This window comes from Mercenaria mercenaria, chromosome 6 (genome assembly GCF_021730395.1).
Source record: "Mercenaria mercenaria strain notata chromosome 6, MADL_Memer_1, whole genome shotgun sequence".
In the NCBI taxonomy this organism is placed as follows: Eukaryota; Metazoa; Mollusca; class Bivalvia; order Venerida; family Veneridae; genus Mercenaria; species Mercenaria mercenaria.
In genome coordinates, this window is record NC_069366.1 from 27,630,503 (window position 1) to 27,655,211 (window position 24,709).

The window sequence follows — 24,709 nt, forward strand, 5'->3', positions numbered from 1 at the left end:
GCGATCTTTTTACAATATTTTGTACGGCAGTTCTGACGTCCGCGAAATCATTTTTTATCCACAGTACCCGAGCCGTTCATTTACAGAAATTGACCGTAATTATGGTAATTGAAATAATTTTTGAAGTAATCTTTAATAAAATGAAAGAATAATATACAATTGTTGCATAAAATCATGCTCTCGTTAAGTTTATCGGCTTTTTACACGCCGATTGAAAATTTTCAAAATGGCGGCGGCTTACAATATTATTGATTGACACTGTTAGATATTAACGCTACGATTGGCTGAAGTTTGACAGGCGAGTAGGCGGGGTTGACTATGGATTTATCGATAATTTAATCTAGAATATGCATCAAGTTTTGCAACTTAAGTAAACAGATAATAACTCGCTGAAAAACTCGGCGATTTGGATTTCGCCCGGAGGCGATAATTAAGCGAAGTGGCCGACTTTAAAGCGACGATATCGCTCAAATCGCCTTGTAGGCTGATCCCTGTTAAATTTGGGAGAGAAAAAAATAAAAACATAAACTAGTATCAGTAAACATCTTGATCAGAGGGACAGCAGTGTCAGAAATCAGAAAGGATCAAAGTCTGAATCATTATCGGCATCTTCATCAGAGTGACTGTCAAACTCCTCCTCCAGGAGAATCTCTTTCAAGACAGCCCTGAATGTCTTCCCTGCAAGGCGTGAATGAGGAGGACTCTACCGTCTGCACACTGGCATTCCTGGACTCACACTGAGTGACACCCTTTGGAGTTTCTAGTTTTCTCCTTGGTTTTGCTGCAAGCCAGGTGTTCACAGCTTTCTTGATTACTGGTTGACTGTGGTCCACATCGGGACCATTGATGTCAACATGCAGCAGACCTTCCAGCAACCCACTGCTCAGTCTGTTCCTAAGTTTGGTTTTAATAACTTTCAATATGCTGGCTCCCCTCTCAGGCCAAGCATTTGACACAGGCAGAGAGGCTGCAGCCTCTGCAACAAACACTAACTCTGGATTGAAGTGCCTGAGCCCTGCACTTCTCAGTAGCTGGAGCAGCAACCATTCTGTTGGTGTCATGCGAGCCTTGCCATCTCTTACTTCCTTTGGCATGTTTGAAAGGCGAATGTCATGTGTATGGTACTTGAATCCATTCCACTGTATTTTCAGCTTTTCTTTCTCAACATCATCTGAGAAAAAATGGTCTGCCAAGAAAGCTATCTGGCTATCCCCATATGTCTTAAAGTGTACTTCATCAGACCTGGGTAATGTGGTGGGGTCAAATATAGCAAATGCTGCAACAACTGCTGATGTGTCTGAAAATCTTCTGTCTATGTTCTTTATTAAACTGTCAATATAGTTCCTCAGAAGAGCATGAAGCTCATTGGAGGATTTTGCATTGGATTTGATCTCTGCACACATGTCAGTAAAGCTACATTGTGTATCAATGTCTTCATATAACTTTTGCAAGGGCTCTTCATTTTCCCTAATTTGTTTCAGCTTGTCCTTGCACTGATTAATTGCTGGAGAAATTCAAGGAATCATGCTGGAAGTGTCTGGACAGTTCTGAAAGTACAGGCAGTATGTCACTGAGAATATAGATGGCACCCAAGAACTTCAAAGGTTTCATTTTCATCAACAGACCATGTGCAGCAGCATCCTTTTCTTCCAACAGAGATAGAGTTTGTAGTAAGGCTTCATAGTCCTGCCGAACACCACTCACTGCAGCATCCATACTCAACCACCTTGTCCGACAAGCTTTTTTCAGACGCCTTGTAACTTTTGCTAACTTATCTCCTTCTAGGTTGATAGACTTCAGGACTAATGGTACCTTCAAGTATGACGCCATTTTTTTGGTGAGTTCTCAAAGAGCTGCCATAACTGACAGAGGAGTGTCTCAACAGTTTTGATGTATGTCAGTGCTTCATTTGAATCATTGCATGAAAGAGCTAGGCGATGACACACACAGTGAATATTATGTTATTCTGAGGGTGTTTCATCATAATTGAGCCGTGCCATGAGAAAACCAACATAGTGGGTATGCGACCAGCATGGATCCAGACCAGCCTGCGCATCCGCACAGTCTGGTCAGGCTCCATGCTGTTCGCTTTTAAAGCCTATTGGAATTGGAGAAACTACTAGCGAACAGCATGGATCCTGACCAGACTGTGCGGATGCGCAGGCTGGTCTGGATCGATGCTGGTCGCATACCCACTATGTTGGTTTTCCCATGGCACGGCTCATATGCTTTTTGCACACTAAGCAGTAAATGCCTTCTCCTCCAACATACACCAACCACCAGTTAGTTCTGTTTATGAAAGTACTGTGATTAAACTTCTTTTTCTCAAGCCTCTCAGTTTCTACCTTGCTTAACTTGTCACACATCAATGAGCAGGTATATATAGAATGCACAATTCTGGATCCAAACAGTTCCTCTATAAGCTGTTTGCTTGCATCTGCTGTCCAAGGACTCGGTGTGGCAATTGACGAACAGGGTGCTGAAAGAAAAAAAATAGATGTGTTTTTGAAACACAATAACTCCAGGCCGAAGAAAAGTCAACATCATTTTAACTGATTAAAAAAAGGTGAGTATTTGACCTTGAAAAGCAGGTGAATCCACGTGGACTTGTAAGAAAGGAGTAATGTGTGTGAGTTTCAAAGAGATTCATCAACAAATGACTGATTAATCATTTAATAAGCAATGGTCAAGTTTTGTGACAGACAGACAGACAGACAAACAGACCAAAAACAATATGCCCCTGGTCATGCAAGAAGCACTGCTTTTAGTTTATTTCTCAGCCAATACAAAAGATATTAATTTAAACTTTTTAATAAAGAGTCTACATATAATTATTACAATCAGTTTTGTACATTTATTATCAGACATTACATCATGAGATATTTTAATTGAATTGATTGTGTTTTTGTTTTGTTTCATATTTACCAGATGACTCAGACTGGTCACTATCAGGCACTATCTTATGAGACTGGTCATGACTGCTACAAGCAGTCTCAGAATTTAGTGTATCAGCTGGGCTGCTGACACAGCCTCTCTCATTTTGAGATGTTACATCAGTCTGTGTTTGAGTCAGAGAAGATACATCTGTCTCTCTAGACGGTTGACTACCTGAAATAAATGTTCACAAACACAAATTAAATATTAGCAGCAGACATATTTACTGCGTTTGATTTGAATGACTTACAGATTAATCTGTCTCAAACTTTGACTACGATTAGTGATATAATTTATAATAGAAATTTTTAATTACAAGAAATAATTTTGCAAATGCTACCAGGTCGCTTACACATTTACTCTCAAATTACCAGTAGATCTAGATTGAAAATTAATCACAATAAAAATTGTTAAATAGTTAAAATTAAATAGAACATTTGTTTTTAGCTCACCTGAGCAATGCTCAGGTGAGTTTTTCTGATCGCTCGATGTCCGTCGTCCGTCGTCTGTCGTCCGTCGTCTGTCGTCTGTCGTCCGTCGTCTGTCAACATTTAGCTTGTGTATGCGATAGAGGCTGTATTTTTCAATTAATCGTCATGAATAATGGTCACAATGATAACCTTGATGAAATCTAGGCCGAGTTCGAAAATGGGTCATCTCGGGTCAAAAACTAGGTCACTAGGTCAAATCAAAGAAAAACCTTGTGTATGCGATAGAGGCTGTATTTTACATTTAATCTTCATGAATATTGGTCAGAATGATAACTTTGATGAAATCTAGGCCGAGTTCGAAAATGGGTCATCTCGGGTCAAAAACTAGGTCACTAGGTCAAATCAAAGAAAAACCTTGTGTATGCGATAGAGGTGGTATTTTTCAATTAATCTTCATGAATATTGGTCAGAATGATAACCTTGATGAAATTTAAGCCGAGTTCGAAAATGGGTCATCTCGGATCAAAAACTAGGTCACTAGGTCAAATCAAAGAAAAACCTTGTGTATGCGATAGAGGCTGTATTTTTCAATTCTTCTTCATGAATATTGGTCAGAATGATAACCTTGATGAAATCTAGGCCCAGTTCGAAAATGGGTCATCTCGGGTCAAAAACTAGGTCACTAGGTCAAATCAAAGAAAAACCTTGTGTATGCGATAGAGGCTGTATTTTTCATTTAATCTTCATGAATATTGGTCAGAATGATAACTTTGATGAAATCTAGGCCGAGTTCGAAAATGGGTCATCTGGGGTCAAAAACTAGGTCACTAGGTCAAATCAAAGAAAAACCTTGTGTATGCGATAGAGGTGGTATTTTTCAATTAATCTTCATGAATATTGGTCAGAATGATAACCTTGATGAAATCTAGGCCGAGTTCGAAAATGGGTCATCTGGGGTCAAAAACTAGGTCACTAGGTCAAATCAAAGAAAAACCTGTTGTATGCGATAGAGGCTGTATTTTTCAATTCTTCTTCATGAATATTGGTCAGAATGATAGCCTTGATGAAATCTAGGCCGAGTTCGAAAATGGGTCATCTCGGGTCAAAAACTAGGTCACTAGGTCAAATCAAAGAAAACCTTGTGTATGCGATAGAGGCTGTATTTTTCAATTCTTCTTCATGAATATTGGTCAGAATGATAACCTTGATGAAATCTAGGCCGAGTTCGAAAATGGGTCATCTCGGGTCAAAACTAGGTCACTAGGTCAAATCAAAGAAAAACCTTGTGTATGCGATAGAGGCTGTATTTTTCAATTGATCTTCATGAATTTTGGTCAGAATGATTGCCTTGATGAAATCTAGGCCGAGTTCGAAAATGGGTCATCTCGGGTCAAAAACTAGGTCACTAGGTCAAATCAAGAAAAAAACCTTGTGTATGCGATAGAGGCGGTATTTTTCAATTGATCTTCATGAATTTTGGTCAGAATGATTACTTTGATGAAATCTAGGCCAAGTTCGAAAATGGGTCATCTGGGGTCAAAAACTAGGTCACTAGGTCATATCACGTAAAAACCTTGTGTATGCGATAGAGGCTGTATTTTTCAATTGATCTTCATGAATTTTGGTCAGAATGATTGCCTTGATGAAATTTAGACCAAGTTTGAAAATGGGTCATCTGAGGTCAAAAACTAGGTCACTAGGTCAAATCCAAGAAAAACCTTGTGTATGCAATAGAGGCTGTATTTTTTAACTGATCTTCATGAAATTTAGCCAGAATGATTACCTTGATAAAATCTAGGCTGATTTCGAAAATGGGTCATCTGGGGTCCAAAACTAGGTCACTAGGTCAAATCGAAGAAAAACATTGTGTATGCAATAGAGGATGTATTTTTCAATTGGTCTTCATGAAATTTGGTCAGAGTGATTGCCTTGATGAAAACTAGGTCGGTTTTGAATATGGGTTATCTGAGGTCAAAAACTAGGTCACTAGGTCAAATTAAAGAAAAATCTTGTGTATGCGATAGAGACTGTTTTTTTCAGTTGATATTTATGAAATTTGGTCAGGTTGATTGCCTTAATGAAATCTAGGTCGAATTTGAATATGGGTCATCTGAGGTCAAAAACTAGGTCACTTGGTCAAATCAAAGAAAAACTTCTGTATGTGATAGAGGCTGTATTTTCAGTTGATCTTCATTAATTTTGGTCAGAATGATTGCCTTGATAAATCTAGGTCGAGTTTGAACATGGGTCATCTAGAGTCAAAAACTAGGTCATATCTAAGAAAATACTTGTTTTATTGCAAGAGACCAATTTTTTGGTCCAGTCTTAATGAAAATTGGTCAGAATATTTGTTTCCATGAAATCACTAGGTCAAACATGTTTTACACTGTTATGGAGTGTTTCTTAGGTGAGCGACCTAGGGCCATCTTGGCCCTCTTGTTTAACTAGTTTTATATATTTTATATACTACCTGTATAGATATGGTGCTTTGCAACATGAACATTGAATCTACTCCAGATACAATGATAATCTTTATTTATACTTGGTTTACATCAATGATACGGTAACACACTTAAAGCTATTGTCCGAGAAAACAAACGAAGAAACAAGCAAACAAAATGATCTGAAAGTAAACAGTCATTAAGAACATTTGAAAATGCATCCATTTGAATAAAACAACATGAAATGTGTGCAGTCATGATGCACAACTAAAATTTTCTAAGAATATAAATACAAAGTAACAGGGTCCTGCAGTGATGGGGGAAGAGTGTGGTAGCATTAGGGGAGAGGGGGGTGGGGTAATATTGGGGTAGTGTGTTGAAGTGTTAGATAGTCCTGCGAAAGTGTGTGGTGTTGGGGTAGTGTGTGGTAGTGTCATGAAGGCACCTAAAAATGGTAGTGAAAATTGTTCAAGGGATACATTACATGAATGGTAAATCACTCTTGGATGGTAAAAATTAAATACGAAATTGATTGCAATTTCATATAAAGGTCACAAAACATCCTGAACCTGGATACAAAACGATGGCCAAATGGGAGGGGTACCATTAATTTACAGTAAATTTATAATCGACTGATGTTATAGTGATAAGTTCGTAACAGCTGGATAACACATGTAACAGGCTTGCAACTCGCCAGCAATACTAATGATGACACTCACTGACAACGCTAAAATAGCTGTCTATTTTATTGGATAATGTTTTCGCGTATGTTTACATGCTAAAAATAACACCGACTGCGTCTACAAAGGGGGGGTCCCAGTTAGGTGTCTGCGCAAAATGTTTTTTGATTTTATTTATACTTTGTGGTAATATACCTACATGTATTAAGTTTCATTAACAAGTATTACTGTTACCAGTTTTGACTTACTTTTATAGATATTCACATTTAAAGTGGGTGGGGTAATCTGACATGTGACCAGCCGGGAACACAATTTCTGTTATTTTTTTAAAATTGGTTCTAACCTTTTACCTGAAACTTTCATGATAAAATAACTATGCAATGGACATTCACACAATATGTTGCATTTTAAATTGTACTGAATACTTTTTTCATCACAGAGCCACAAAGTGGTCTAATCAAATTTACTGATTTTCAATGGACGAACTTTACCAAAAAGCTAAAACATTTTTTATTAGTTGAGATATTAAGGTGTTATTTTCAGCAGATATTGTAAACTAAATAAACATTAAAATGACAGTATATCAGTATACTCTGATTAATATTGGAAGAGTGGTACACTCTCAAACTGGGAAAAAGTGGGTGGGGTAAATAAATATTCGAAGCAACACTACAAAAATTGTGCAGTTGTTACGAAATGACCTCAGACTGTCTATTGCTATCTTAATTGTGCCCCCATGAGTGGTGGGGGCATATAGATTTGCTCTTGTCCGTGCGTGCGTCCGTCCATCCGTCCGAAGTTCGTGACGCGCATAGCTCAAAAAGTATTTGATATAAATTGATGAAACCTTGCAAGAGTTTTTATCATGATATGAACTTGCGCACTTTCTATTTTTCGTCTGACTCAGCCCCCTAATTTTAGAGTTACTGCCCCTGAAATAGTAAAAAATGCACATTTTCACCTTGTGACACGCCTAGCCCAAAAAGTATTCGATATAAATTGATGAAATCTTGCATGAGTCTTTATAATGATATGAACTTTCAAACCTCCTATTTTTCGTTTGGCTCCGCCCCCTATTTCTAGAGTTATGGCCCCTGAAATAGTAAAAAATGCACATTTTCACCTTGTGACACGCCTAGCTCAAAAAGTACTTGATATAGATTCATGAAACCTTGCCTTAGTCTTAATCATGATATGAATTTGCGCATCTCCTATTTTTAATCTGGGCCCGCGCCCTATTTCTAGAGTAATGGCCCCTGAAATAGTCAAAAATGCACATTTTCACCTTGTGACACGCCTAGCTCAAAAAGTATTTGATATAAATTGATGAGTGTTTATCATGATATGAACTTGCGCACCTACTATTTTTTATCAGGGTCTGCCCCCTATTTCCAGAGTTATGGCCCCTGAAATAGTAAAATTATTCACACCCTGTGTCCTACAGACACATTCTAGTTTTATTAAATACAGACTTGGTCGATAAATTTTAACAAAACGTTTTTCTCTTTAATAAGACTTTATACATGTGTGCCATGGAAAAATCAATGTAGAAAATTTAATGTTAATTTGAACAATAGCTTTCCTCAAAATATACTGCCTCAGGCAAAACCTTTTGTTAAATACTTTGAGCTTTCAGGGTTAATTTGGTTTGTCTAAATGTCATGTTCAAGGTCCATGCTTTTTCCATGACACACATGTATAAAGTGGGCATTTTTTTGTTAAAATTTATCAGTCAATGCTGTATTTAATAAAATTAAGATAGTAATAGACAATATGAGGCCATTGCTTAACAACTCCACAATTTTTGTAGTGTTGCTTCGAATATTTATTTACCCCACCCACTTTTTCCCAGTTTGAGAGTGTACCACTCTTCCAATATTAATCAGAGTATACTGATATACTGTCATTTTAATGTTTATTTAGATTATAATATCTGCTGAAAATAACACCTTAATATCTCAACTAATGAAAAATGTTTTAGCTTTTTGGTAAAGTTCGTCCATTGAAAATCAGTAAATTTGATTAGACCACTTTGTGGCTCTGTGATGAAAAAAGTATTCAGTACAATTTAAAATGCGACATATTGTGTGAATGCCAATTGCATAGTTATTTTATCATGAAAGTTTCAGGTAAAAGGTTTGAACCATTTTTAAAAAAATAACAGAAATTGTGTTCCCGGCTGGTCACATGTCAGATTACCCCACCCACTTTAAATGTGAATATATATAAAAGTAGGTCAAAACTGGTAACAGTAACACTTGTTAATGAAACTTAATACATGTAGGTATATTACCACAAAGTATAAATAAAATCAAAAACATTTTGCGCAGACACCTAACTGGGACCCCCCCTTTCGCTGAATTGTATGGTAACAATTATTGGAAATTTTTTAACCAGTCTAGGTAGATGCGCTAATTAGCGGAAGTAGATTTTATTGCCGAAAAGAGCCATTTTTAGCGGAAAAGAGCATTTATTGCAAAAAAAACTCCCGATTTTTTTTTTTTTTTTTTTTTTTTGCCATTTTGAACCGGCCCAAATGTCATTTGAACCATCCATTTCAGCCGGCGGCTGGTTCTTATTGACAACCCTGAATACATTTATGGTTGGAGCATGTATGCAGCCAGCGCTGACTGGAATCCGCAGATGGATTCAATGCTGACTACATACGATGGAAGTGTGTTCCATTGCACAACTGTGAAAAAATGAAAATTTGTAATAATCTACTCTGGTAGCTGGTATGTGATATGCTAGGTGATGGCAATGCCTAGATTGTCTGGTGTGTAGTGTAAGGTACTGACTTAGATAGATATCAACATGATTATAAACCATTTTGTGAAAGAATGCTAATCTATAATATTTTCTTCTATCTTGTAAAGTACATGTATGTCATTTGAGATCAGTAAGGATATTTGTAACTGTGCCCGGGGTCTTACAATAGTTATTAGTGACAAATCTTGCAGCTTGCCTCTAAATATTTTCTAAACTCTCGATATCTTTCTGATGGTAAGGGACTAAGGGTCCCAAATACTTGATCCATATTCTAATTTTGATCTTACTATTGTATTGAATTATTAGCTGCAGTCTTGGTGGAACATTTTGCAGAATGTATATTACGTTTAAGAAAACCTAGTTTCAGGCTGGCTTGACTAGCTCTTTAATTTACTTGAGGGGTCAATGACAAAATTGATACTACTTCAAGGCCTAGATGCGTTGCCTCTTGACATCTTTACTAAGGCGCCCACGTTTATACATTTAAACATGTCTGTGTTGTGTTTGACAGTAAAACATTTACAAAATTTGTACCTTCTTAAATGAAGCAGGCTTTTTTCCTACAATCAAAGTCTTTCTCAGCTCATAAAACTGACAAAATAAGTGCTTTCTTGGCTGGTAACGATATATTAAGCTCTTTTTTTTTTTTTTTGGTAAACAATAAGCCACCATTTTTGGGCACTTAATTGATAAGGGATAAATTTTGTTATCAGGACAGAACTATACCATGTAAGCAGGCTGTGTACAGTGCTATTTTTGATTTTATTATACTAAATTGTACCATTTTGCTGTTACATCACAAGCTGATCTGCTGCAGAAAAGCAGTAAAAATATGTTAATATAAGGCATAGCCTCAAAGCAAGCTTGAGAAAGTCAGATTTCACATTTTTAGCTCGACTATTCAAAGAATAAGTAGAGCTATCCTACTCACCACGGCGTCAGAGTCGGCGTCACACCTTGGTTAAGTTTTTCGTACCAGTCCACATTTTGACAAAGTCTTTTGAGATAAAGCTTTGAAACTTTCAACACTTGTTTACCATGATCATGGCCAGTTATAGGCAAGAGCACATAACTCCATCAAGGATTTTGGCTGAATTATGACCCCTTTTGACTTAGAAATCATGGTTAAGTTTTTCGTACCAGTTCATATTTTGACAAAGTCTTTTAAGATAAAGCTTTGAAACTTTCAACACTTGTTTACAATCACCTTGGCCAGTTATAGGCAAGAGTACATAACTCCATCAGGGATTTTGGCTGAATTATGGCCCCTTTTGACTTAGAAATCTTGGTTAAGTTTTTCGTACCAGTTCATATTTAGACAAAGTCTTTTGAGATAAAGCTTTGAAACTTTCAACACTTGTTTACCATCACCATGTCCAGTTATAGGCAAGAGCACATAACTCCATCAAGGATTTTGGCTGAATTATGGCCCTTTTTGACTTAGAAATCTGGGTTAATATTCCGTACCAGTTCATATTTTGACAAAGTCTTTTGAGATAAAGCTTTGAAACTTTCAACACCTGTTTACCATCACCATGTCCAGTTATAGGCAAGAGTACATAACTCCATCAAGGATTTTGGCTGAATTATGCCCCTTTTGACTTAGAAATCTTGGTTAAGTTTTTCGTACCAGTTCATATTTTTTGTAAAGTGTTTGACATATGGCTTTGAAACTTTTATCACTTGTTTAGTATAATAGTCTCTATCTATAGGAAAGAGAACATAACTCTGTCATCTATTTTGGCTGAATTATGGCCCTTTTTGGACTTTGAAATTTGTTCTGTTTTCATACAAGTCCATGTTTTGTCAAAACTATTTGACATATGGCTTTTAAACTTTGAACACTTGTTTATCATTATGATTTCCATCTGTAGGCAAGAGTACATAACTATTTTGACTGAATTATGGCCCTTTTTGGACTTTGAAATTGGCTCATACATTGCCATTTAGTGGAAGACTTATCGAAATCAAAGTAATACAGGAACATTGTTTGTCTAATCTATTTATTTCTTTTGTCTGAATATCCGTGGAAATATTTTGACCCCATTCTTCAATCAATGCTTCGAATAGTCGAGCGCGCTGTCATCAGACAGCTCTTGTTTCAGACTTTACAACGAAACTATTTACTACTCAAAAGAAGTGAAAATTTGCAAGAAACAATTCATTTCAAAGCATTTCCATGGGCATGTTACAGTGTCAATATCATTTTGTTTAACAGTACAGTGTACCATGGTTTTATTGTCGAGCCCGCTTGCGGAAGCGAAGACATAGTTGTCCAAATGGCTGTTCGGAGTATGTGCGTTGTGCGTCTGTCTGGTTTTGTTTGTCAGGACAATAACTTTGACATGCATGGAGCAATCTTGCTTATATTTGGTATGAATGTTAACCTCAGTGAGAAAGAATGTCATGCGCAAACCTCAGGATCCTGTCTCAAAGGTCAAGGTCATAGTTGGAGGTCAAAGGTCATGTCAGATCTTGTCCGGCCCATAACTTTGACATGCATTGAGGAATCTTGTTTATATTTAGCATGAATTAACTCAATGCGACAGAGTGTCATGTGCAAACCCCAGGTTCCTATCTCGAAAGTCAAGGTCACAATTAGAGGTCAACGGTCATTTTAGAGCTTGTCCAGGCCATGACTTTGATAAATATGGAGTTATCTTTTTTTTCTTTGGCGTAAACGTTCACACTTATGAGACGGAATCCATGTTCAAACCCCGAGTCCCTATCTCAAAGGTCAAGGTCACACTTGGGGGTCAAAGGTCATTTAAGAACTTGTCCGGGCTGTAACTTTGCCATGCATAAAGCAGTTTTGTGGGGGGGTGGGGGCATATAGATTTGCCCTTGTCCGTCCGTCCTTCCGAGAATGTTGTGTCGCGCCTAGCTCCAACTGTATTTGACGTAGAGTCACAAAATTTTACAGGAATGTTGGTCAGCATGTGTAGTTGTGCACCTGGGGTTTCGCGTTCGGATTCATTCAGTCGTGTAGAAGTTATGGCCCCTGACTTTTTAAAAATTGGTCATTTAAATTTTTAATGTTGTGTCGCGCATAGCTCCAAAAGTATTTGACCTAGAGTCGCCAAAGTTTACAGGAATGTTGATCAGCATGTGCAGTTGTGCACCTGGGGTTTCGCGTCCGGATTCATTCAGTCATGTAGGAGTTATAGCCCTGACTTAGTTAAAAATTTGTCATTTTAATGTTGTGTCGTGCGTAGCTCCAAAAGTATTTGACTTAGAGTCACCAAAGTTTACAGGAATGTTGATCAGCATGTGTAGTTGTGCACCTGGAGTTTCGCGTCCAGATTCATTCAGTTATGTAAGAGTTATGGCCCCTGACTTAGTTAAAAATTGGTCATTTTAATGTTGTGTTGCGCGTAGCTCCAAAAGTATTTGACCTAGAGTCACCAAAGTTTACAGGAATGTTGGTCAGCATGTGCAGTTGTGCATCTGGGGTTTCACGTCTGGATTCATTCAGTATTGTAGGAGTTATGGCCCCTGACCTGGGAAAAATTGTCATTTTAATGTCATGTAGTGGGGGCATCTGTGTCCCATGGACACATTTCTAGTTTTATTTTATTTGGAATAAATGTTTGCCTCCATGAGACCGAGTGTCGCGTGCAACTCCCAGTCCTTTTGACAGCTGGCGGGCTCGACATGTTGCCTGTGAGCATCTAATATTGATGTTAATGTTCTACATTTCAGATGCTGGATGAAAACAGCCAGCTGATCCAGACAATTTCAGAATACCAGAGTAGAGGAAAAGCATCAGAATGTGTTCAGTAAGTGCAATATGTTTCCTGAACATTTTGATTTTTATCTAGACTGTTTAGAATAGGTACATGTAGAGCTGTTGCACCCACCCATCTGTCAGCATCCCAATTTGATTCAGTTTTTGTATGTTAGCTGATATCTCTGTAACCACTTGTGGGAATGTATTTAAAGTTTAAAAAAAAAACATAAACATATTATAATTTATTATATTATACACATTTAAATATAACTTTAATTCTTGCGCAGGTTCCATAAATCTGCTTTGCTTTTTCTTTCTTTTTGCAAAAGTATGCTCCTTTTTCAACATGGCAAGTTTTGGCTAGGTTTTTGTATGTACTCCAATTAGCTGGTATCGCAGTAATTATGTCTCCCCACCTCTGGGGGAGACATATTGTTTTTTCCCTGTCCGGTCGTCCGTCCATCCGTACGTCACACTTCATTTCCGAGCAATAACTGGAGAACCATTTGACCTAGAACCATTTAAACTTCATAGGGTTGTAGGGCTGCTGGAGTAGACGACCCCTATTGTTTTTGGGGTCACTCTGTCAAAGGTCACAGGGGCCTGAACATTGAAAACCATTTCAGATCAATAACTAGAGAACCACTTGACCCAGAATGTTGAAACTTAATAGGATGATTGGTCATGAAGAGTAGATGACCCCTATTGATTTTGGGGTCACTCCGTCTAAGGTCAAGGTCACAGGGGCCTGAACTTTGAAAACCATTTCCAATCAATAACTAGAGAACCACTTGACCCAGAATGTTGAAACTTAATAGGGTGATTGATCATGAAGAGTAGATGACCCCTATTGATTTTGGGGTCACTCCGTCAAAGGTCAAGGTCACAGGGGCCTGAACATTGAAAACCTTTTTCGATCAATAACTAGAGAACCACTCAACCCAGAATGTTGAAACTTCATAGGATGATTGGTCATGAAGAGTAGATGACCCGTATTGTTTTTGGGATCACTCCGTCAAAGGTCAAGGTCACAGGGGCCTGAACATTGAAAACCATTTCCGATCAATAACTAGAGAACCACTTGACCCAGAATGTTGAAACTTCATAGGATGATTGATCATGTAGAGTAGATGACCCTATTGTTTTTGGGGTAACTCTGTCAAAGGTCAAGGTCACAGGGGCCTGAACATTGAAAACCATTTCCGATCAATAACTTTAGTACCACTTGACCCAGAATGTTAAAACTTCATAGGATGATTGTACATGCAAAGTAGATGACCCTGATTGATTTTGGAGTCACTCCTTAAAAGGTCAAGGTCACAGGGGCCTGAACATTGAAAACCATTTCCAGTCAGTAACTTGAGAACCACTCGACCCAGAATGTTGAAACTTCATAGAATGATTGTTTATGCAGAATAAATGACCTGTATTGTTTTTGGGGTCACTCCGTTCAAGGTCTAGGTCACAGGGGCCTGAACATTGATAACCATTTCCGATCAGTAACTTCAGAACCTCTTGATCCAGAATGTTGAACTTCATAGGATGATTGAACATGCAGAGTAGATGATCCCTATCAATTTTGGGGTCACTCTGTTAAAGGTCAAGGTCACAGGAGCCTGAACCTGGAAAACAATTTCCAATCAATAACTTGAGAACCACTTGACCCAGAATGTTGAAACTTCATAGGATGATTGAACATGCAGAGTAGATGACTCCTATTGATTTTGGGGTCAGTCTATTAAAGGTCAAGGTCACGGGCCTGGTCATGTAAAATCATTAAAATAACTTGAGAACCACTTGACCTAGAATGTTGAAACTTAATAGCATGATTGGACATGCAGAGTAGATGACCTCTATTTATTTTGAGGTCACTTGATCAAAGGTCAAGGTTACAGGAGCCTGAACAGTGACTTGAGAACCACTAGGCCAAGAGTGTTGAAATTTAGCGGGATGACTGGACATGCGAAGTAGATGATCCCTATTGCAGCCAACCATCAGTGTCTCTTTGACTTTCGCTCCTGACCCCTATTGACTTCTTGCCTATAGGACTTTGCATTGGGGGAGACATGTGCTTTTTTACAAAAGCAATTTCTAGTTACTAATTGGAATGGATTGAAACTTAACACACTTGTTCACTGTGATGATCTGACATGCATTGTTCAGGTTCCATAACTCTGTTCTGCATTGATACCAAACTATGCCCCTGTTTAGCTCGACTATTCAAAAAATAGTAAGAGCTATTCCACTCACCCTGGTGTCAGTGTCATACCTTGGTTAAAGTTAAGCATGCAAGTACGTACAGCTATCATTTAGAGGCATGTAGCTTTGAAACTTATTTTTTTCTTTTTCTAGGTCAATTACCAACCTCACTGGGTCCCATAAATCTGACATGTATTTTGGCCAAATTATGCCCCCTTTTATACTAAGAAAGTCCTGGTTAAAGTTTTGCATGCAAGTACATTATAGCTATTATTTAAAGGCATATAGCTTCGAAACTTATGTTTAGCTCACCTGTCACGTCATGACCCTCTTGTTTCTTTTTCTAGGTATTGGCTGTCTTACGGACAGCTCTTGCTGGACTCTGTAGTCATTGCTTTAACTTTCTTTAGTGATAAGGCTGTTGAATAGTCAAGCATTGCTGTTCTCTGGTAGCTCTTGTTATTCTGTTTGATATTGAGATTTTTTTCTCCTTCATCTTAAAAAAACACTTGTCAGATTGTGCGATGATAAATTAAAGTTGCTCGCTACAGGTAAATCAACATGCTTAAAAATTCTGATTTTAAGCATAACTACAATGGACATGAAGAGCTATGCTACATGCCCAGGTATCCTGAACTGCATACTCGCAAAGGTTTCATGCGCTTTTCACTTTATCTCTGAAGTTACACAGTATCATACATGTTAGTGACACAAGAGCCATAACTGTAGCACCAGTGATACCGATACATGGATTATGTTTCTTTTACGCTTAAATTTTCTGATAAAGGTTCTGATGCATTCTCTGTCTATCCCTGGTACTGGAATATGAATTTTGTCTATCCCTGGTACTGGAATATGAATTTAGTCTATCCCTGGTACTGGAATATGAATTTAGTCTATCCCTGGTACCGGAAGATGAATTTAGTCTGTCCCTGGTACCGGAAGATGAATTTAGTCTATCCCTGGTACTGGAAGATGAATTTAGTCTATCCCTGGTACTGGAAGATGAATTTAGTCTATCCCTGGTACTGGAAGATGAATTTAGTCTATCCCTGGTGCTGGAAGATGAATTTAGTCTATCCCTGGTACTGGAAGATGAATTTAGTCTATCCCTGGTACTGGAAGATGAATTTAGTCTATCCCTGGTGCTGGAAGATGAATTTAGTCTATCCCTGGTACTGGAAGATGAATTTAGTCTATCCCTGGTACTGGAAGATGAATTTAGTCTATCCCTGGTACCGGAAGATGAATTTAATTCAAATGTTATACAGATGCTTCACATCATCACCCTCACACCAAGCTATATATGACATGCTCATCTTCACATCAAGGACTTTGCCATACTATGACTGGATATTTTTTTTTGAAAAAGACACTAAACCTACATGTAAACACATGCGCAAAAACTATTGTCATTGTATAAATCAGGATGTGTACAGTGTACCTCTCTCTTTCAGGTATCAACAAATGTTACACAGGAACCTTGTATATCTGGCAACTCTAGCAGATGCTAACCAAAATGTCCAGTCTCTCTTACCTGTGAGTAAAACAGTCACTCTCAGTTTTCCTTTTTTTTTTTTACATTTTTTTGAGAACAAGGTTAAAATATATTTGCATCTCACATTGTTGGTTTAAGTCGAAATATGATAGTGTTTTCTGGCAATTCTTAGTGTTTTCAGTCAAAAGTTAACTTAAAATGGCTACACATGTATACGGCTTGTGTTGGACAGTACATGTATTTTTATTCTATTTTACTTTTTAGCTCAGCTATTCAAAGAATAGGTAGAGCTGTTGGACTCACTCCTGCGTTGGGTCCCGATTTGGTTAAGTTTTTGTATGTAAGCTGGTATCTCAGTAACCACTTATGGGAATGGATTGAAACTTCACACACTTATTCAATGTGATAAACTGACTTACATTGCACAAGTTCCATAACTCTATTTTGCAATTTTACAAAATAATGCCCCTTTTTCGACTTAGAAATTTTTGGTTAAGGTTTTATATGTAAGCTGGTATCTCAGTACCCACTAATGGGAATGGATTGAAACATCACACACTTGTTCACTGTCATGATCTGACATGCAGTGCATAGGTTACATAACTCTGCTTTGCATTTTTACAAAATTATGCCCCTTTTTCGACTTATTTTCATTCAACTGACAAGGCTGTTGAATATTCAAGCGTTGCTGTCATCCGACAGCTCTTGTTTCGTATGTAATCCATTAGCAGTTTTTGGTTAAGTTTTCATATGTAAGCTTGTATCTGGTTAAGTTTTTGTATGTAAGCTGGTATCTCAGTACCCGCTAATGGGAATGGATTGAAACTTCACACAATTGTCCATTGTCATGAACTGATATGCATTTTACAGGTTCCATAACCCTGTTTTGCAACTTTACAAAATTATTCCCCTTTTTCAACTTATTTTCATTCAACTGACAAGGCTGTTGAATATTCAAGCGTTGCTGTCATCCGACAGCTCTTGTTTCGTATGTAATCCATTACATGTAATATAATTTATCTAGGCTAATGAGTGTGAGCAATACATTTGTCATTTCTAAAACTGAATTAAGTGGAATATTGGTAGATATTAAGTATCCTAGTCAGGTCATTTAAACTGACAATCAGCTGAATTATTTGCATTTCAGGCCCCAAATCAGGGCCCCCAGGGGTCTTCATCAAACCCCCAGATGAGCCAGATGCGATCACCATCAAACATGCCTCCGAATCAGATGAACCAAGGTAAATTGAGACAGATTTTGATAATTTCTGATATCCTGGGTTAATTGGAAAACTTATCTCCTGAAACTTATCGTGCTTAAAGAATAGTTGGTGATAGGAAAAGATTTCCTTTAAGTCCCCAATATCTGGTAATGGCAAATGATGTGGTGTCATAAAAATATTTACATGTTCTTCATCTTACTCTTAGGTCTTAACAGATACTTTTAACAGATAACCAGTGGTTAAAATAACTAAATCCCATTTTTTTGGAAAAGTTAAAAATCTGAACATGTATCTGTTTTCACACATAATTATATTACCGTATGTGAAATTGAGAGCAGAAGAGAAAGGCATATATAAGTATTTGTAAAGGAAAATTTGAAATGTCTGATTTTTTATATAATTTCCTAAGTGTTTCAGATTCTTCTCTCATTTTAGAATATTGTTTTGTACATTACGGGAATACTTTTCAAACATTCATATGCATGTTCTAATAGAATATTACAAAATGTTGGCTCACCTGAACAAAAGGTTCATGGTGAGATATAAGTATAGGTGGATGGTCTGGCTTCTGCCATCGTTCGTCCACAGTTTATGTCAGAACTATCCCAAACTTGGCCTGTAACATCCTGGCAAAGTCCACTGTCAAGTTTGTTCAAAAGATATCACTTGACTAGTTTGAGGGGTTGCTACTGCTGAAAATAGAATACACCTTTAAAGCCTCCTCATGGACCTTTGAGTTTGATGGATCTTCATCAAACTTGGTCTGTAGTATTGTTATAGGTCCCATTCCAACTTTGTTCAGATGGGCCACTTGTGCCTCTTTTTTGGGCAACTAGAACTAAAAATAGAAATACCTTTAAATGACTTCCTCTCTTGAACTGCTTGGTGAATCTTCATTCAACTTGGTGCGTAGCATGTCTTAAAGGTGGTCAGTCACATTTGAGCAACATCTTCTGACATTTTTCAGTTTTCATATATTCTGATAGAGATTTATTTAAGGAACAAAATGACCCATTACATAGTTTACTGCTTTTAATGAAATTTTGTAATTATCTCCCTTTAATACAAAAGTGTTTAAAAATTTAAGTGGATTATTTCTTGTAATTTCAGTATAATTTCTAGTTTTACATTTGCATAAAATTTGATAAATATTGGAATATTTCGACTACCTGAAACAAAAGGCAAGTTTTAAAACAACGTGTAACTTCGGAAATAATTTGTTTTCAGTCTGTCTTGGTTGCGCAACTGAGATAGACAAAGGGAGGTAATATTAAGTTTCTAATGAATTTTGGCAAAATGTGTACTTTTCAATGCAAATCTTTGACAATTTTATCACAATAGTACTTATATTCATATGATTCCTTAGGCGAAATATGTTTATTAAATTTATGCTTATATAAATGCTAAAATAATGCTATCTTGGTTGGGCAACCGGGATTGGAAAATCAAAGTTTAAAAATACTTCGGGTGAAAATCTTATGTGTATTAAGAACTCGGTGAACAAAAATAAGTGTAAATAATCAGTTGGTTAAGTTTCGAACAAATCCACTAGTTGACAAAAACCTGATTAACCACCTTTAAATTTGTTCAAATGTGAACACTTGGCCCCTATAAGGGGCCACTAGAGCTAAAAATGCAAATACCTTTAGAACAACTTCTTCTCATGAACTGTTTGATGAATCTTCATCAGACTTGTAATAAAGTATCATTTTTGAAGTCATCTCTCAAATTTATTCGGATGGGGATACTTGGTCCTTTTAGGAGCCACTTGTTTATACTAAACACGGTTGTTGCTATTCATGATTCAAAGTGAAACATGAAAGGTCAGGTGAGTGACTAGGGCCACAATAGATCTTTTGTTTAATTTACTTTTAAAGTGAGAACAGGTGATAGTGAAAAACAGTAACTTAAGGACGTAAAATTCAGTCTGAATGTTTGGCATGGAATGACTAAGGTAGCAGGTTCTATAAGGTATCTAATGCCTTGACTATTTCCTAGCAGTCTTTCTATCTGTTTCATATTTAATAAAGGTCGCATGAATCCAATGAGTGCACCCACGTCTCAGCAGTATTCCCCAATGGGAGCCCCACACCAACAAACAATGGCTGGTGGGGGCTACTCACAGGGGTCACAGCAACAATACGGGGAGTCCTCGGGTCACGAGACTGGAATGAACCAAACGTCTTACAGTGAGTTACAGTGTGTCTCATACATGTAGCTGGCTTGTTTGTCTTTGGTGATACAGTGTAACCTCTGTTTAGGACATCTTAGAATCTGATGCGATCATCCAAAGCAGATATTGTGAAAATTGTCATAATATTATTAACAGTTTATATTGTGATAGAAAACAAAAGAAAGATGTTGGAACAACAGAAATGTGTCATGCTAAAGAGGATATATATTCTAGCAGTTTTTCTTTAGAAACAAGCTTTACTGCTTACATTTACTTAAATTTCACAGTAGGAATGATTATAATATATAATGTGAGCCACGCCATGAGAAAACCAACATAGTGCGTTTGCGACCAGCATGGATCCAGACCAGCCTGCGCATCCGCACAGTCTGGTCAGGATCCATGCTGTTCGCTTTCAAAACATATTGCAATTAGAGAAAATGTTAGCGAACAGCATTGATCCTGCGCAGTCTGGTCTGGATCCATGCTGGTCGCAAACGCACTATGTTAATTTTCTCATGGTGTGGCTCATATTATAACAAACACATTTCTGTGGTTCGAGTGGTGTTCACATAACAGAGGTTACACTGTAGTCAGTACTCTACGTCTTACTTATGTTCTGTGGAATACTTCTTGTATTGTAGGAATTCTTCCACATTTTCTCAATGACTAAGCAGTCTTCATGAATCCTTTACTAAAATTTTTCTATTTACTTATGTATTTAGATGAAAATGAAAATAACATTTAAGACAGACTCTTATTGTCTGTTTCTGAACAAATATCAAGCTGGTTTCCATCTTACATTAATTATTTACAGTACTTAAGCATTCATTAATATGTTACTTCTGAGGCTTAAAAGTGAGTTTGAATTTGACCATAACTAATCCAGTATTAGTTCTGATGTTACAAAGTATCACAAATATGTTCATGTACTTTTTGGCAACATGTTTTAAGTAAAAGCCTCTTCGCATTTAGCACATAGGAATTATGGCATTAAATCTTTTGACAAAAAGTGTTAAACTGAAGCTGAAATGGCTGGATTTTTTTTCTAGATTGTATCAAATGTTGCAGCTACAAGTATTTATTGGTTTGTAAATAAAAAAAAACACTGTCTTATATCCTGTCTTTCGTAATAGAATCATTGTCTTGTTGAATGAAGGTACTGGATTTTATAATCAGCTGTTAAGTTGTCTTGAGCTAAGACTTTCAAAACACAATTATCTATATATATTCACTAAGGCTTTGATTCTTCTTATTTTTCAGGCCAGCCAATGGGTAACCAAGGACAGATGAATAATCCATCATACACTCAACAACAAGGAAATCAGAATTTCCCAAATCAGCAGACCCCAATGTCACAAAATCAGCCAGCTCAAGGTATGATGCCACAACAGAATCAGCAAATGATGTCACAACAGGCAAACCCGCCACCAGTACCGCAAGGCCAACCTATGATGTCACAAAATCAAACAGCATCACAGCCCAATCAGCCAATGATGTCACAAAGTAATGCTGCAATATCACAGAGTCAGACATCTATGGCTCAGAGTCAGCCAATGTCATCAGGGCAACCAATGATGACGCAAAGTCAACCAATGATGTCACAAAATCAACCAATGATGTCACAAAATCAGCCTATGATGTCACAAAATCAACCAATGATGTCACAAAATCAGCCTATGATGTCACAAAATCAGCCAATGATTTCACAGAATCAGCAAATGATGCCGCAGAACCCATCCATGATGTCAGGTTCTCAAGGTGGCAGTCAGATGATGGGATCTGGGCAGATGAGACAGCCGGGTCAAGGAATGTTTAAGAGGCCCCAGATGCAAGGTACTTTGACATCCTAGAAATATAAGGCAGTACACTTACTTATGCCTTATATGACCTAAACATTTTTAGCTCGACTATTCGAAGAATAAGTAGAGCTATCCTACTCACCACGGCGTCGGCGTCACACCTTGGTTAAGTTTTTCGTACCAGTCCACATTTTGACAAAGTCTTTTGAGATAAAGCTTTGAAACTTTCAACACTTGTTAACCATCATCATGGCCAGTTATAGGCAAGAGCACATAACTTCATCAAGGATTTTGGCAGAATTATGACCCCTTTTGACTTAGAAATCATGGTTAAGTTTTTCGTACCAGTTCATATTTTGACAAAGTCTTTTAAGATAAAGCTTTAAAACTTTCAACACTTGTTTACCATCATCATGGCCAGTTATAGGCAAGAGCACATAACTCCATCAAGGATTTTGGCTGAATTATGGCCCCTTTTGACTTAGAAATCATGGTTAAGTTTTTCGTACCAGTTCATATTTTGACAAAGTCTTTTAAGATAAAGCTTTGAAACTTTCAACACTTGTTTACCATCACCATAGCCAGTTATAGGCAAGAGTACATAACTCAATCAGGGATTTTGGCTGAATTATGGCCCCTTTCGACTTAGAAATCTGGGTTAATATTTCGTACCAGTTCATATTTTGACAAAGTCTTTTGAGATAAAGCTTTGAAATCTTTCAACACCTGTTTACCATCACCATGTCCAGTTTAGGCAAGAGCACATAACTCCATCAAGGATTTTGGCTGAATTATGGCCCCTTTTGACTTAGAAATCTTGGTTAAGTTTTTCGTACCAGTTTATATTTTTTGTAAAGTGTTTGACATATGGCTTTGAAACTTTTATCACTTGTTTAGTATAATAGTCTCTATCTGTAGGAAAGAGAAAGTAACTCTGTCATCTATTTTGGCTGAATTATGGCCCTTTTTGGACTTTGAAATTGGTTCTGTTTTCATACAAGTCCATGTTTTGTCAAAACTATTTGACATATGGCTTTTAAACTTTGAACACTTGTTTATCATTATGATTTCTATCTGTAGGCAAGAGTACATAACTATTTTGACTGAATTATGGCCCTTTTTGGACTTTGAAATTGCCTCATATATTGCCATTTAGTGCAAGACTTATCGAAATCATAGTAATACAGGAACATTGTTTGTCTAATCTATTTATTTCTTTTGTCTGAATATCCGTAAAAATATTTTGACCCCATTCTTCAATCAATTCTTCGAATAGTCGAGCGCGCTGTCATCAGACAGCTCTTGTTATGCTCCCGAAGGGAGGCATATTATTTTTCAACTGTCCGTCCGTTGGTTCTTAGTCACGTTAACTTTTTGCATGAAGGCACTTTACTCACGAACCACTGCACCCAGGACCTTCAGACTTCACATGCTAATAGTAGTACTTATTGAGTACAGGACACCTATTGACTTTGGGGTCACCAGGTCAAGGTCACCAGGTCAAAGGTCAAGGTGCTACGGGGGCATTTGTCACCATTAGTGACAGCTCTTGTTTGAAACTGCATTAAAAGGGTCATAACTTGAAAATAAAATCATCATTGTGTAACCCTGTTTATGGAACAAAAAATGACATTTCGTTAATAATAAATTATATGGTCATATCTTTATTTAAAACCCATTTTTTGTCCAGTTTTAGAAATATCTATTGATGAAAAAGGTTGTATCTGCCACTAACAATCTTTTAAGATTGCAAATTATATGTTTTAAGGTAAGTAATTTTATAGTTAATAGGTTGTATGTAGCTGATTCCACCCTTCATTATAGAAAATTGAAATAAGGGGTATAAAGAATTTCTTACAGAACTTCGACTCTATAATCATGTGACATTTGTACTGTCGGTATGTAAAAGCTTCAGCTATGAGGTTTCAATATGGATAGGAAAAGTTCCAGTGAGAAATCTTTAAAACAAAATACAGAGTTTGTTTTTACAGTTTTCTAAACTTTTCAAGGGTACTCTTTCTTTACTTGCAACCTTTTAGTTCTTGGGCATCAACTTCTAGGAAACTGTTACCTTTCTTCTTTTTTTTAGTCAGACAGGTAACATTTGTGTTACAACAGAGTCTGAAGGTAACGTGTGTTACACCAATGCCAAAATGTGTAGACACCATGGAGTTGCTCTGCTGTATTTGTAATGATAGGATACCTAAGGTATACATAAGTACAGTTGAAACTCGGTATCTCCAACTCGCAAAATTCTGTTATCTCGAAGACATTTTCAAGTCTCATCCTGAAATCACATGATGCACAAAATACCACTTTAAGTCAGATTTCGTTCATCTTGGAGTAAACATTTGATCCCTTGGAATCGAGATACAGAGATTCAACTGTACTTCGAGTATGATAGATTAAAAAAAAAATATTTATTTTAGGTCAACAACCTTATAGTGGAGGACCAGTCGGTAACTATCCTAACCAAGGTCAATATGGTGGACAGGGTAACTATGGTCCAGGAGGTCAAGGTCAGGGAGGGTTTCCTCAAGGTCAAGGATATAATCAGAACATGGGTCAGCAACAGTACGGGCAGTATCCAGGTCAGCAAAGATTCGCTTACAATCGTCCACCTGGAAATGTGAATCAAGGGCCTATGCAAGGTAATAAAATATATGATTTTACAGAAAATGAATGCTTTTAGGTGCTTGTAATAGCCAGGGTATCCTGAGGAGTTTGTTGAGTTGGAAGCATGTGAGGTCAGGGTTGCCAGTATACCCTGAGGGATTCTGCAATTTGATAACACAAAGCAAACATCTGTTAATTTAAAAGTTAATTATA

At 37.2% G+C, this 24,709-nt stretch overlaps 1 protein-coding gene across 2 annotated transcripts in view; it reads left to right on the forward strand.

Annotated features, from left to right (window-relative positions):
• LOC123549334 (protein SSXT-like) overlaps positions 1-24,709 on the forward strand; it is a 42,193-nt gene that overhangs the window by 5,104 nt on the left and 12,380 nt on the right. The window contains exons 2-7 of one of the 2 annotated variants that reach the window (XM_045337345.2): positions 12,958-13,034; positions 16,642-16,723; positions 17,830-17,923; positions 19,936-20,094; positions 21,342-21,914; positions 24,310-24,531. In XM_045337345.2, coding sequence (XP_045193280.2) covers positions 12,958-13,034; positions 16,642-16,723; positions 17,830-17,923; positions 19,936-20,094; positions 21,342-21,914; positions 24,310-24,531 — 1,207 coding nt within the window. The remainder of the gene's footprint in view (positions 1-12,957; positions 13,035-16,641; positions 16,724-17,829; positions 17,924-19,935; positions 20,095-21,341; positions 21,915-24,309; positions 24,532-24,709) is intronic. The other variant, XM_045337346.2, reaches the window with a different exon arrangement.